The sequence below is a fragment of the Camelus bactrianus genome, chromosome 5 (genome assembly GCF_048773025.1).
Source record: "Camelus bactrianus isolate YW-2024 breed Bactrian camel chromosome 5, ASM4877302v1, whole genome shotgun sequence".
Classification (NCBI taxonomy): Eukaryota; Metazoa; Chordata; class Mammalia; order Artiodactyla; family Camelidae; genus Camelus; species Camelus bactrianus.
In genome coordinates, this window is record NC_133543.1 from 53,908,709 (window position 1) to 53,922,835 (window position 14,127).

The 14,127-nt window shown below is 41.3% G+C and overlaps 1 protein-coding gene across 9 annotated transcripts in view; it reads left to right on the forward strand.

The window, feature by feature from the left end:
- Positions 1-14,127, forward strand: part of RAPGEF4 (Rap guanine nucleotide exchange factor 4) — a 273,427-nt gene that overhangs the window by 100,138 nt on the left and 159,162 nt on the right. The window contains exon 2 of one of the 9 annotated variants that reach the window (XM_074363890.1): positions 8,848-8,932. The exons of the other annotated variants lie outside the window; for them this stretch is intronic. Within the exon in view, the coding sequence (XP_074219991.1) occupies positions 8,848-8,932 (85 nt within the window). The remainder of the gene's footprint in view (positions 1-8,847; positions 8,933-14,127) is intronic. 9 annotated transcript variants of the gene reach the window in all.

Genomic DNA, 14,127 nt, shown 5'->3' on the forward strand with positions numbered 1-14,127 from the left:
GAAAAACTGTGTTTTAATATGTAAGCCAGACTGCTCGAAACACATTATATTTTTATGACTGGGATGTTTGTATTGTTTCATATCTGTTATTAGACAAAATAATCATAAAGGGTGTTTTCTATGGACCTTTTTATATTCCAAAATTAAGTACAGATGGTAATTTCCAGCAGTTTTAAAAATTTGTCAATTATTTAATTTAGCATCACTTAAGCATCTGCACAGGGAGAAAGCTGAGATGGTACAGAAACTGAATAAGCATTGATTGCTCGTCTGAATTGCATCTTTAAAGTTTTTGCCTCAGATCTCTGATTTCACAGTTTATTTTTACCAAATTAGATTATCATATTTCATTATCAAGCCTGTGAATGGGTGGAACTCGCTCAGCTATCCTACATTTCCCGTTAGAACAGCGCGTAAAGTGCCTGCTGATTGTTACTCCGAGGGAAATTCTCATGCCGGCTTCACCGAGAAGATTGCTTAAATAATGCATGGGCAAGGGCGAGGCAAGATGGAATTTACGGCCCAGACACTGAGTTCAGGCTTTTGTTCAGAGGAGAGACTACGTAAGTGTGCGCGTACAACACATACTGAGGCTTCAGGGGAAGGGCATAACTGAATGAAATTAGTGGCCACATGGTGCTGTCCACGTTATTTCCAAACAAGCCTTAAAACAGTCCATTGAGCCTCTAGTGTGGTTCGAGTGAGGGAGGAAGGGGAAACTCAAAGTGTCAATTGCAAACAGAATCCCCTGACTGAAAATTCCATGGGACAGACACAGGAAGTGGATGTTTTACAGGCAGCAGGGTGGCCCTGGAGAGAGACGGGGGATGTTTGACTGACGAGAAGCGGCATGGCAGTCTTGTTAGTAAAGAATAAACCTTGACCAAACTGCAGCTTTCTATGTGCTGTGTCTTCCATCTTGTCCTAATTAGAGGAATATGTCTGCTGAATCCTAATCTCTTTAATTGTTGATAGAGCAGGCATGCGATTTGCTATAAATACACATGAGCATTCATTTCTGAAATAATGGCTGTTGCCAAATATATTAAACCAACAGGAGTGCTGGACTAGGGAAGGCTGTGCTGAATAGTTGAGTTTGGGAGGTAATGGACCAGTTGAGAATCATTGCACAGCTGGGCCAGCAGCTGCACCCAGTGCTCTGTCAAGTTTGGCCTCTAATTTCCTTGAACTTGTCCTTGTTTGCCAAAATGATGAACGTAGCAAGAACGTGTTTCAAAGGAGCCCGCTGCAAGTGAAAAAGACCTTTTCCAAAGAGTCCTTGTCGAGGTATGCGGCCAACAGCAGCAGTGGTCAAATGAGGTATTGATTAGGCAAGGGGAAGTTTGAATAATCATAAAGATGAGAGCCAAAGACAAAGTTGTGGAATGAGGTAAGCTGGCAGGAGACCAGAGGACATTAAAAGGCTGTATTGGATCATTGCTGTCCTAACTAAAGGACATATGGAAAAATCCCATAATACTATCCAGCAATAATTATCTTGTAGTTAGGGAAGAATAAATAGGCCTGGGGTTGGAAGGCAGCCCAGTGATCTCCATGTCTTTTTTTCCTGACAGTGTATTGTTCTGATATTCTCTGGGTCTGGGTCAGGAGGAAGCGTCAAAGAGAGAGTTTTATATTAAGAAGCATCCTGTGACTAAGAGACGCAATTAGTGGCAAGCCAGAAGGAGAGAGCTGCCAGGACTCTCTGGCCATTCCCTGGTCCTGGCTTGAGCAAGTATTTCTTCAGCACGTACTAGGTATCCAGCACGTGCTAGATGTATACTCTAACCAACTCGATTATAAACTCTTTGAGAGCAGATACTTGGATTTATACTTCTCTTGTATAAATCCCACCTCTTGGAAACCATTGGCCTTGATACATACGGTGGTAATTGCAAATGTGTCTAATTTCTTGACTTCAAAGAAATTAAATACCAATTCTTTGTTATGCAAATGTTTTATTTTGCTGTGACAACACAGGCAACTCTTCCGTCTTCAGATTGGTGAGAGTTAGTGACTGGAACACTTACCAGTGAGGTGATTTGGGACAAGATACTGAATCTTCGGGAGAGCCAGCTTCCTCATTTGAGAAATGAGGAAAGTAACTCTTATGCAGAATCTGGAGAATGAAGAGATGTGCCTCAGTGCAGAGGAGGTGCTTTCCTGCCCCCACAGGAAATTATACGCAGGATAATTTGCCATATGGACTGAGTGTGTGGTGAGGCACCGGGGGTGGGTATGGGGAGAGAGTGGAGCGGGCAGGACAGCTGGCTAGGACAGGGTATCAGAACCTTCGATGAGAATATGACCTGAGACAGGATGGTGCCAGTGGGAGCTCGGAGAGTAGGATGAATCTGAAATAACTTTTAAAGGGAAAATTGACAGAATGTGGAGCTGATTATACTAAAGTAAGGTAAAGAAGAAGGAGGATTATAAAGAAGAATAGTCATGGTGCCAAGGGAAAAGATTATGGGTTTGTGATAATGGCAAGGTATGTTTTGTGTGTGTGTGTGTGTGTGTGTGTGTGTGTGTGTGTGTGTTCTCCAAAACTTGAAGCTAAAACAGTACAGTCCTTCAGAGACTTACAAACTAAGAAAACATAAGAAGAGAGAAGAGAAAATTGGAGTGCCTAGTTAACTTATGTAAAGGGAAAGAAAAAAATCAATAATAAACCAATAATACAGGACCATTGCTGACAATAGAGTGAGAATTCAAAGGAATTGCTTAAAATGGCAAATCTATGTTTGGAGTTTTTCCCAGACAAGACCCACAATCACCAAATAATAAGGCTCTTCTGCAATCTTGGAACTTATTTAAGTTTTCCTGAGTTAAAAAAAAATGCCACTGAGGGGATGCAAATAGTGTCAGGGTTGGGAAGAAAAAGAGTGTGAGGAATGGAAATTCTCAAAATAGCTTGGTTTTCAAGAGGAGATGGGAGCCAAAGGATGGCTGGTTGACCTTTCAGAACTTAACCATTCATTATGACCTGTCAGAAAGTTTGGCAACTGTTTTTCCTTAAATAACTATTGTGATTTTTCAGGAAGTTCAAGCAAGGAATCAAAACTATTTCAAAGCCCCAACTGGCAAATAGGTTGTGGTCCAAAAGCTCATTTGCAAATCCTTTATTAGAACAGTGTTGTAAACATCTTTGGGCTACTTTTCAAAAGTCTACCTAACTCATCCTACAGTAGAAATCATCTACGTTTGCAATGAAACATTAATAGCAAAAAGATTTTTGTGTTAATAATTAAAATACAAGCAATACCATAAGAATGGAAAATGTTTTGGATGCTAGTGCTTGGAGAAATGTAGGTTAATTACAAGATGGTATTGGCTGTGGCTATTTTTAAGCCTGTGTCCATTTTCACTGACTGTTAGAGACTCTGAATTCTTTTACTTTGAAATGTAAGCTTTTCCTGGCCCTTGTTTCAAGCATATCATGAATTTCACCTTTAACAATATTTACTACGACCGGGGTTGTTTTCACAAATTGAAAAAGGAAAGAGGATGATAGAAAAAGGGGGAGAGGAAGAAAGATTCTTATGGTAGCTGGGGAAAAAGTTCAAAATGAGAGGAGGGAGAGGAGGTTTAAAGAATGAACGGTGGGGGAGGGTATAGCTCAGTGGTAGAGCACATGCTTAGCATACACGGAGCTCCTGGGTTCAATCCCCAGTATCTCCGTTAAAAATGAATAAATAAACCTAATTATCTCCCCCCCCCCCAAAAAAAAAGAGAGAGAGAGAATAAATGAGAAAGATATCACATGAAGGAAAATTAAGGGAGTTTCGAACTTTGAAAAGAGGAATACAGCCGGCCACCCTAGCCCAGCACTCCTGTTGGTCTAATATGTTTGGCAACAGATACAGAGAGCCGACTGTACCACGCCATTTTATATAAGGGATTTAAGCATTCTCAGACTTGGGTGTTTTGGTGTCTGTTGGGGGTTGAGGGTGTCCTGGAACCAATTCCCCACGGATACTAAGGGATGACTGTATATAAGAATGTGCATGTTGCTCTTGAGATGTAAGAAATGATGGAAAATATTGGGCTTAATAGCTTCCTGGATCATCCACTTTAAGACTCAGAGGTGCCTTAAGACTCAGAGAAGTGAGTCGGTGATACTGTTCATGTGATTGGTGGACCTGAAAAATCTCCTAGGAATCTTTGGTCCCCTTGTGTTTCCCCCTTTAAGCTTCCTCTTGTCTCCACTTCACTCCCTATTCGGTGTGGATACCGAGGCCTCTTACTTCAGCCACCTTCTGACCAGTATTTTCAGTTCTCCTGTTCGTCCAGTCAATAAAGATGTATTGAGTGATTCCTATTGGTCAGGCATGGTAGTACTGGGTACTTAGAAATGGATCTGCCAAGTATTATATACTTAGAATCTTGACACCTACCAGTCAGACTCCCAACCCTTGATCCAGTTATGTGCTTTCTCCTGCTTCCAACCAGATGGCTAAGCACTGCCGGAGAAAATCGTACCGCTGTCTAGATGGATGCTGTGATAAATTTTTGACCTCCTGTCTCAACTGAACCCCTCAGTATAACTCAGCGATTCTTACGTTTTCCTAACACGTTCCTGCCATTCTCTCCAGTGCTCATTTGAAAACTTTTCTACTTTCTCCCCATCTTTGACCAAACTCAAATGACCATCTCATTTTCAGCAGACAGCCTCACCTCTTACTGTGCAAGATTTCAATTTCCTGCCACCAAATCTATTACCTGCCTAACCTGAGTAAAGCCAGTTGCCTTGAGGACAGTTCAACGTGGTGAAAGTCAAAATAGACCCAGAAAGGCTTGCAAGATGATGGAGGTCTTTACTGAAAGATTCTTGAGGAGTTAACCAAGACCAAGAGGGGAACTAATCTCAGAACACATAGCCAGGTTGTCTAGCAATTGTTTTTATACTTCTTTCTCCCCAAAGTCTGGCTCCTCGTGGCAGCTGTCAGTTTATCCTCTTCCTCCGTCCACCTCCCCTGCTCCTGCATGGATTCCCCTCGTCTTCTTACTCTTGTCTCTTCTCGCATCCCTTCAGAGGTAGAGCAACTTGTCTGTCTTGGTATCGGCTGTTTTCCCCCTCCCTCTCACCTCAGTCGGCATGAGTCATGGAGAATTGAGCAAACGAATTGTCCTTCTTCTGAGTGAGAGGAGGAAGGCATTGCAAATACAGGTGATCTAATGTCTATTATATTAATTTAAACTGTCCATTTGAATTCATCCATCCTACCTTCCCTCAGGTAAAAGAGAGAGGTTTTCCTCTCCGGATTCCTCCACTTACGTACAATTGCCTCTGTTTTCTGTATCTTTGACTTTTCACTTCTAGTGGATCTTTCTCATCAGAGTGTACAGGGTGGCTCCAGGCATCCCCGTCTTCAAAAATCAAAATAAGACAAAGCCTTCATCTTCCCCACATACTCTTTTATTGATTCTCAACTTTTTCTCCCCCTTTATAGCCAAACTTCTTAAAAGGATTGTCTGCATTTGTTAGGTCCATTTCTTCCCTTTCCAAACACTCCTCAGCCCACTGAGGAATGTTCTGCCCCAACCATTTCACGGACACCTGTCTAGCGAAGGCCTTCCACTGCCAACTTGTTCTGAATGTGAAGGAGAGTTTCAGTTGTTCATCTTTCTGCGGCACTTGACATGGTACATTATCCTCTTCCTGAAATACAGCTTTTCTCTCCTACCTCTTGACCTCTGTGGACTTATCTTTATGTGTTATTAAAATGTAGGAGATATTCAGCGTCACTGTTCTTTTCTGACTTTGGGAGGAGTAGGGAGGGGTTTCCATCCATTCTTGAGCCTTCTGTTAGTATTTGCATGCTGTTGATGTCTATGCTTGGGTCACACTAGCCTGCAGCTCAGGAAGCAAGATAGAGATTTCTGCTTGCCTCCTAGCTCGACTGAGATTTGACCCCAGAATGGAGCAGTTGGGAGTGGGCCTCTTTCTCTGACTCACACCAGTAATTTGCTGAATTGCTCTTCTCTCCCAAAACACCTCCTTCAAACATGCCCCACGACTGCCATCAGTTCTGTTGTATTGATCTCCTTTGGGGCTGAAACACTAACTCTGAAATCATACACTTTTCCTTACTCTATTGTTTATAGTATAAACCTCACAAAATTTGTCCTTCTAATTAAACCGAAGTTTTGGAACTCAAAAGCCTTTTCTGTCCTAAAAGTGGTTAGTAAAATAAGAAATGCTTTGACTTTCTGGCTTTGGGTTAAGAAAAAAAAAATCTATTTAGACGTTCAGTGGGCTTTTTTGTTTCCCTTCATTCTTTTGTGTCCTTGGGGTAACAGTGAATGATTCTCAGCAAAGTAGGGAAGGAAGGGGGCAGAATGTCAGAAGGGCAATGGGATACAAGCTCTTTAATATTTTAACCTATGCTGGAAAATAAAAGATAAATGAATTGGTTTTACTTGTGGCCTGAGGAATCATCCAAGAGAAAAGACTCTTGAACCTAAGCACAGAGGTCCAGGAAAATACCCCTTTGCTTTATCTAAACAGCTTCCTCATCATGTAAATGTACCTGTATCACTGTAAAACCAGAAATGATTAGAAGATTCTAATTTTTTGGCACTTCATGAGTAAAATGGGTTTGTGACTGAGGATATGGCTATGTGTTGGGTCTTTATAATACATTGTGATGAAAGGGAGGACTGAATCTATTGGCCTTGTCCAGTTTCGTCTTGATTAAATAAGCACAACTAAGGTCCATCCCGGCCAATCTATAAAGGTAAAGAGGGGAACATTTAAGAAATTGTGTTGAACCTTTGAGCTCTAACTACATTTTGGAAAGGTTTTGTGTGACAGGGACAAAGTCTAGTGATTTGGGTCAGAAAACTTTTTACCTTGTTTATTTAACATGGTTAAGGCCATTTTGGTTGAAGAAGCTAGAGTGTGTTTGAACTGCATGAGAAAAAGAAAGTGGAATATGTTTCATCAATTCAAATCATGTCACACCTAAGTTAATCCAAATTTTAGCTGTTAATCAATAACAGAGAAACTGGAGGGGGTGTGACATGCTTCAGCTGTTGGGCTTTTATCCTCCAGGCATGCAATTGCGCTGTGAACAGATTGGAATCGAGTGAACAGGTTATTGGCCCACCTAACAAAATGGGCATCCCAGTTATCAATCTCTGGAATAATAAAAGCATGAATTAAATGTTTTTTGATCAATATTAGTCACACAGCTCGTATCCTTAATGATAATACTCAACTGAAAGAAAGACCTTTGCTTCAAGGTTCATTTGCAATCCACAGAAAACTCTTAAGTTTCTTTTGACATCCCAGTGCTTCTGGAAAATATGAGTCCTGTATTTCATTTTGTGTAATTAGAGCAGACTGCATACTAACATGCTCTTACGTAACACAAACTGTCTCTACTTTTTTCATGCTAATAAGAAAACAAAGCAGGGCAGGCGGAGGGGAAGGAACTTTTGGAGTGGCAGGGGGCGGAGAGCCATGTGTATCATTGTCTCCTGTTGATTGTGCTCCTGCTGTCTTTAAAGGTGTGCTTCTTGCACAGAGAGTCAAACCTTGGAGACAACTATTAGTTTGAAGCTGACCGTCCCTGTAAATTCAAAGGACAAAATTTATAGTTCCAGTTTCATCTTGACTAAGTGGCGTTCTGCAGTTTTCCTGTTTTAAAAGGAGAACTTAGGAAGGGCTTTGAACTCTTAAAAAAAAAAAAAACAATCTAAATCCTAAAATTCAGTGATGGAACAAATAGAAGTATCTATTAAGCTGCATTGGGAGCACAGCGAAAGGAACGGTCTGGTGACATGGTCTTCCCAGAACACTGGTGTCCAGGCAGACTCGTCAGCAGCCTCTGCGGTGGAGTGGCAGGTCGAGCTGCAAAGACAGGCAACTCATCCCACTGCTTTTTATTTCTAGCAAAATTTAGCAAAGTTGCAAAATGAGTCCTGTGGTCTTCAGACCACCCTGTGGAGGGTAGCTCTTCCAGAGACCTGAACTATGCTATAATCATCCACATGTGTCATTTTGCCTTTAGACCTAGCTGTGATCCTCCACAGGGGTTTCTGATGATTGTTCAGAAGTTGGAGGGTAGCTGGCTGGAGAAGCATTTTGCCAAATCCATACAGCAGCTGAGAGCAGGTCCTAAGTTTGAATGAGAGAGAGACTACATTATCTTGCCCCTAGTCAGCCGCAGTTTGTAGCATAAAACGAAGATCCTTATTTTATTTTGTCATTTTTGACGCATAACAAACACAGCATTCCCCAGCTAATGGTATTAGCCAGCTAAATTCTTTCAGGTGTGAGGAGAGGTTATTGAATCTTTGTTCTTTGAGATGCTCAGTCTTGGAGCAACCGGCCTCAGGTACCCCCGTGTCCCTTTAAGTTATTCGTTGGCTTGTTTCCATTTGTTCGTTGGCTCCTACTGTGTGCCAGGCATTATTTTCAGCACAGTCCTTAGAGCAGTGAGCCCGGCAGATTGATAGTGGTGGTAAAGTGTACATCCATTGTAACCTATCTGAAAAAGAATATGAAAAGAAATATATGTATGTTCATGTATGACTGAAGCATTGTGCTGTACACCAGAAGTTGATTCAACATTGTAAATTGACTATACTACAATAAAAAAAATAAAGCCTCTTCAAAAGGCACATTTATTAACATAAGAGCTCAATATTGTCCCTTTATACTGCCCACAGCTTTTGTGAACAAGGAAGGTCTTCTTTGTCTGAGTTACGTACCATCGAGGGAACAGGAGGTTAGGGGCCCTTTGTTTATAAAATTGCAGAAATGCTTTTTCAATTTGAAGCTGCCCAGGGGCGTTAATGTGGTGCGACCTGGGTCTCATCTTTGTTTCTCCTTCTTAGACATGAACAATACTTAGAAGAGCAGAAAGTAGAGCAGCCTTCGCAGAGAAGAACATTTCTCCAGAGAGTTTTTCTACAAGCTGAGGTATCCACTGGCCCAACAGAGTATCATGACTCCTAAGTTTTTGTGTCTTTAGAAAGTCTTGACTTCCTGCTGCAGCGCTTGCCAACAGATGACTAGTAACCCAAGGAAAAGCACCTAATCGAGGGCCTGGCATCTTGGAGGTGCTTAATAAGTGTTTGCCGTTCAGAAACTGAAGCCAACCAGAATCTTAATCAGAAGCCAAAGGTTAAGTTGAAAAACAAAACTGGCTTTCCTCCCCTCTACGTGAATCTCTAGAACGATTCATTTCCTTTTTGGTAAAGTATGAATGCTGATATTTACCTCGTGATGTTTTCAGAGGCCAACATAAGATAACACAGGAAAGTTCTTCATGAACAATTAAGTTCTATTTACATAGAAAATTTATCATGAAAGAAAGCCAGCCTGAGGCCTTGATCAATTCTTACGTATTGTGTTCTTGTTGAAGAGCCGTGAGTTAAAAAAAATACTACTAGGTACTATTTTGAATGCCTCAAAATGAAAATACTAGAAGTCTTTTTCTTAAAAGTTCTTCTCTTGTGGGTAATTTTATACTTGTCTGTTTTGAAGAAAATAGTAGAAAGCAAAAGAAGTCCAAAATCTTGAATAGAGTTAATGTTAGATTTTATGTGTTGAAAATCACAGAAAATTGGTTTCTGATATTTAGATACCTTCACCCATGTTGCTGTGGGTGGAATATGGGACTAGGGAGTGATTCAAAACAATTTGCCTCAATCTTCAGGTTGTCAGCTCCATCTCTAATATTTGGCCCCTCACTGCATTTTGGTGATTTTTAGTAAGTTAAATCATACAGAAATGGCTGATGTGCCACCACTTCTGACCTCCAAACGTGGTAATTTCGTATGTTCAGCCTAATATAATTTTATTTCTGTTACTGAACGGGCATTCACTTGTTTATCCGCTCAGTCTGTCGGAGACATCTGGAGGGCAGGGATGGTATCTGACACCTAAATTGAAGTCTGGAAGTCTGAGCTCAGACAATGGAAAGTATGACATGTACAAGTACAGTGCCTTCCATGTGGACGCCATCACTGACACCCTTCATGGAGACAGTGCAGTGGATGTCATAGATACTTAGTAGTGGGGGACCCTAAAGGTGAACTCTTCACTCCTGGGGACTGTTCAGCTCAAACTCAGAGCCATCCTGGCAACGCTGGTACCCTGAGTGTGCTGCATCACCCCCGAGTCACTGCCTCATTCCTCAGCCACGTCCTTCTCTCTGCCGCACTTCCCTCTGCTGTTCTCACCACTGTGCAGCTACTGATGCTTTTGCCTGCAGCTAATGCAGTGAGAGGGACTTGAGGCACCCTGCCTAAATACCTATTTAGGGTATCCTATTTAAAAATGCCAGCTTCTCCAGCCTTTTTAATGGTATCTCATAGCATGGTAACCCGTCATAGGAATACATGTCACATCATGACCCTGTACACTATACTGTATTATGTATCATATAACTGTGTCTACAAATAGCTATATTTATATCTTACACGTACATTGTTAGGCCGAGTCCCAGTTGTGAGAAGCTGTTCATCATGTCTTTTTTGAAACGAAGGTCCAATTAAACTTGTGGAGATGTTTATGCCTCATGGAAAAGGGAAAAAATGCCAGCTCAGTCTTTAAGCTTTTTATCCCTCTTAAGCAGCTGTGTGGTCTGTATCGGTTTATGTCAGAATTTGTTTTCTTGTTCCTGTTTTTGAGAGGCCACAGCCTTGCAAATGAGCCCCAAGATGGGGCTGCGGCTTCAGTAACGAAGGTCTGAAACCCATATAATTAATTCTAGGTGGTAGTGGCTCATTTCAGTTGCTGTGGAATGTTTTAGAATAATACCATGACTATCACCAGCAATCTGCTGCTCTATGCACGGATATAGCCGAGTTAGGTTATTTCTCTTTATGCCTGTTTCTTATTCCTAAAATGACTTTATGGTTTCATCCTATCTGTAAGTTGAGATTTAAGTTTATCAAAAATCCTGTGGAAAGCCATCTAATGGTAGGCTAAGGATTATGCTAGCAGAATCAGCAGCTTGGGAATATTGAGGTTTTGATCACAACTTTTAGAATGCTTTGAAAAGAGTTATAGCACCTTTAACTCAATTTTAAAATTGGATATAGACCTTGCATATTTATTATTTGAATTAAGAAAAAGTCTATTAGTATTCAGAAAAAGATGCACCACTTGCTGCCTTAAGATTCAGGTAACCTGCTTACAGGTTGCTTTTCTGGTGGCCACTGCTTTCACTTCACAGAGAGTCACATATATTTTCCAGGGGAAAAGAAGAGACAGTTACTTCTCCCTGCAGGGCTCCATCACAACCAGACGAGGCTGTGTCATATCTGAAACCCAGCTAATCAGGCAGGAACGAGAGGCATGAGTAAGACTTTCTTCCTCGGGTGACTTCAGAATGGATTCAGAATGTTCCTCAAAAAGGAAACTTGGGAATTCGCCTACCTTCCACGTCCCCTGATTTTTGAGGTGTAGAGGCTGTCAGCAGTGTTTTGATGGGTATCGGCATGCTGTCTGCCAGTGAGTGAGCTGACTCAAGGGAAATGTGGCAATCATAGGAAATTTCTTTTCAAGAACTCGGAGAAATGCCTCACAGAGTCCAGGGTTATGTGGAGTAGAGTGGAGGGCAGGGCACAAAATCTCAGAGACTTAGCTTCTGACCTGTTTTATACCCTTGAGTTCGTCATTTAACCCGTGTCTGCCTCATGTATCCATTGTAAAATGGCGATAAGGCCCTCATTTCAAAGACCACACAAAAAGAGACATTGTACATTTTGACGAAAAGGAGGAGACTGATTGCTTTTGGCACTGAAGGCAGTTCTAAAGGGGAGTTGCAACCGTATTTTGAGATGACAGCATTATTGAAATAAGCAAATCACCATTCAAGGTAAATACATATCAAAACCAGGATAAATCCTTTGGATCCATTCATTGAGAAGCTTCTGTATTCCAGACACTTTGCAGTTTACTCTTACATGGTTGTTTAATCCTTCCATTAGTGCTGACTGCCAGTTGCTTATTGTCCTATTTGTGATTTTATGAATGAAGAAACTGAGGTTTGGAGAAGTTAATCAACTTGTTCTGAGTCACACAGCTGGAAAGTAGCAGAGCCCAGTTTCAAGTCCTCTGATGCTGGGTCCAGCATTCTTCTTGTGGTATATCACCTGTCTTTGATGTGGTATTAAAAGATAATAGAACTTCTCTATCTGAAACAATCCCCATTTTCGAGAAAACTAAATAACTGAAATACCTGTATTTGGTTTCAAAATTGTATCTGTTTCCAAAATTGTTTCATTCTCTACTGGAGTCAACTCTTTATCTTTGACGTGTAGATTACCATATTGCTTCAACCTTATTGCTTCTGTCAAAAGTATTTGTTAATTGTTGATGGTTGTTACTGGTACTTTTAGCATCTACTAATGAAACTCTTCAAGGACTCAAGTGTACAATGCTGTTATTCTTTTTAAAGTATATGACTGACTGACTTCCGGTGAGTAATCTGAGCAGCATTGTTATGCCTATTTTTATAATTCACAGCTTTTAGGTTGAGGAATTTTTCAAGCGAACTGGATGGCCTGCCAAGCTCTGATTGCATATACTTATGACATATTATTTGATACTTCATGGGGGTTCTGTTGAAATCATAGTGTCCTACACGAGCATGGAGCAGTGACTGTCTCACCATATATACCTTCCATTTGCCGTCAGTTAGATAGCATGTATTTGAAATCTTGTCTGAGAGCATGAAAAGCTAAGGAAATCCTTGCTTGTCCTTCCAGCTTTCACAAGCAGCAGTGGTGTTGCAAAACCCATCTCAGCCAGTCTCTCTTTGTCTATCAACACTTCTGGAACACATTTATTGAATGCTCATTACTTGGGTGCATTAGTCAAATACAATTGATTGTTACAATACATCTCCAGCTCAGGTGAGGTAATTGGGCTCTTTAATTGAAGATGCTAGAGGACAGAGTGTAAATCATTGAATACGAAGTCCAATAATTTTTTTCACAGTGAATACAGTGTGTCTATGGTTGCATCCTCAGTACAGCCAGACAAAAGAGAGATGGCTGATAGTCAAGACTAGGCATTCAGAGGTTCCTAAGAACCCTTTCCAAGATTCATCCTATTTCTCGTCTTGAAATAGTCTTGTGTTTTCTACTAAAACCTTGATTCAGAAGGATATTACTATGCATGTGCATACATGTACATTTAAGATTACAATTAAAATATAAGAGAATTTACTAGAGAATACTTTGGAAGCCAAGACATCTCAACTGTCATCCATTTGTTACAACCTTGGTGTAGTCTTGAGGCTGTACTTTGTAGAAACTATCAGAGCAGCTCTCAGTCTTTCTTTCCTCCTTGGCCCTTCAGCTGCTACCTGCTCTTTCCTAATCCAACAATAACATGTAATCATTCAGTGCAAACTAAAGATATGTTCAAATGCAATGCTTTAGGTAAAGATTGCCTTCTTGTTGCCACTGAGTTCAAAGAAAAGAGTTTCAAGTTCAGCCCTAGACCTGGACGACCACCTGCTCCCTGCTCCAGCCAAGCCTTGCTCTTCCAAGCTTCTTTGTTCGCTTGCTGGGCTATAGCACCAATCAGACACGATTCCTCCCAGGAACCCCCCACCCCCGGACTGACCTCTCAGGTAAAAGACCTCTCCCTTTTGCCCTTGCTGCCTGCATGCACCCTGGGAAATGCCCAGCCCAGGTGCTGGTCTGAAGCCTTGTCTTCATTCCTGCTTTTAAGCCCCAGGGAGCATTAGCTAGGAGGGATCTGACTGCCTTGAGAGAGCAGTGTATCTTCTCACTGTCGAAAAGACGGTGCTGTGTGATTCCAAACATACTAAAAGTCTGCAATAAGAATAGATCCTTGTTATTTTTTGTTCTCTTGCTCTAAGATGATTCCTAAGAATAGAGGCAAATAGACTCGAAGAAACTTTGTCTGTGACCCCTCTGTGACTCAGCCAGCGTTACTAATTTGCTGTGGGAGTCAGGCTTTGAATCTGTTAGAACAAATTGCTGAAGTTACGCGCTTTGCATTCGAATGTGCACTTGCGATAAGTTAAATCTGCACCCACCTCATGTGAAAAACAAAGGCTAAAGTCAGAGAGGTGGCAACACAGAGATAGGGAAGTGACATGGTGGCGATTTCCCGCCATTATTTTTGTC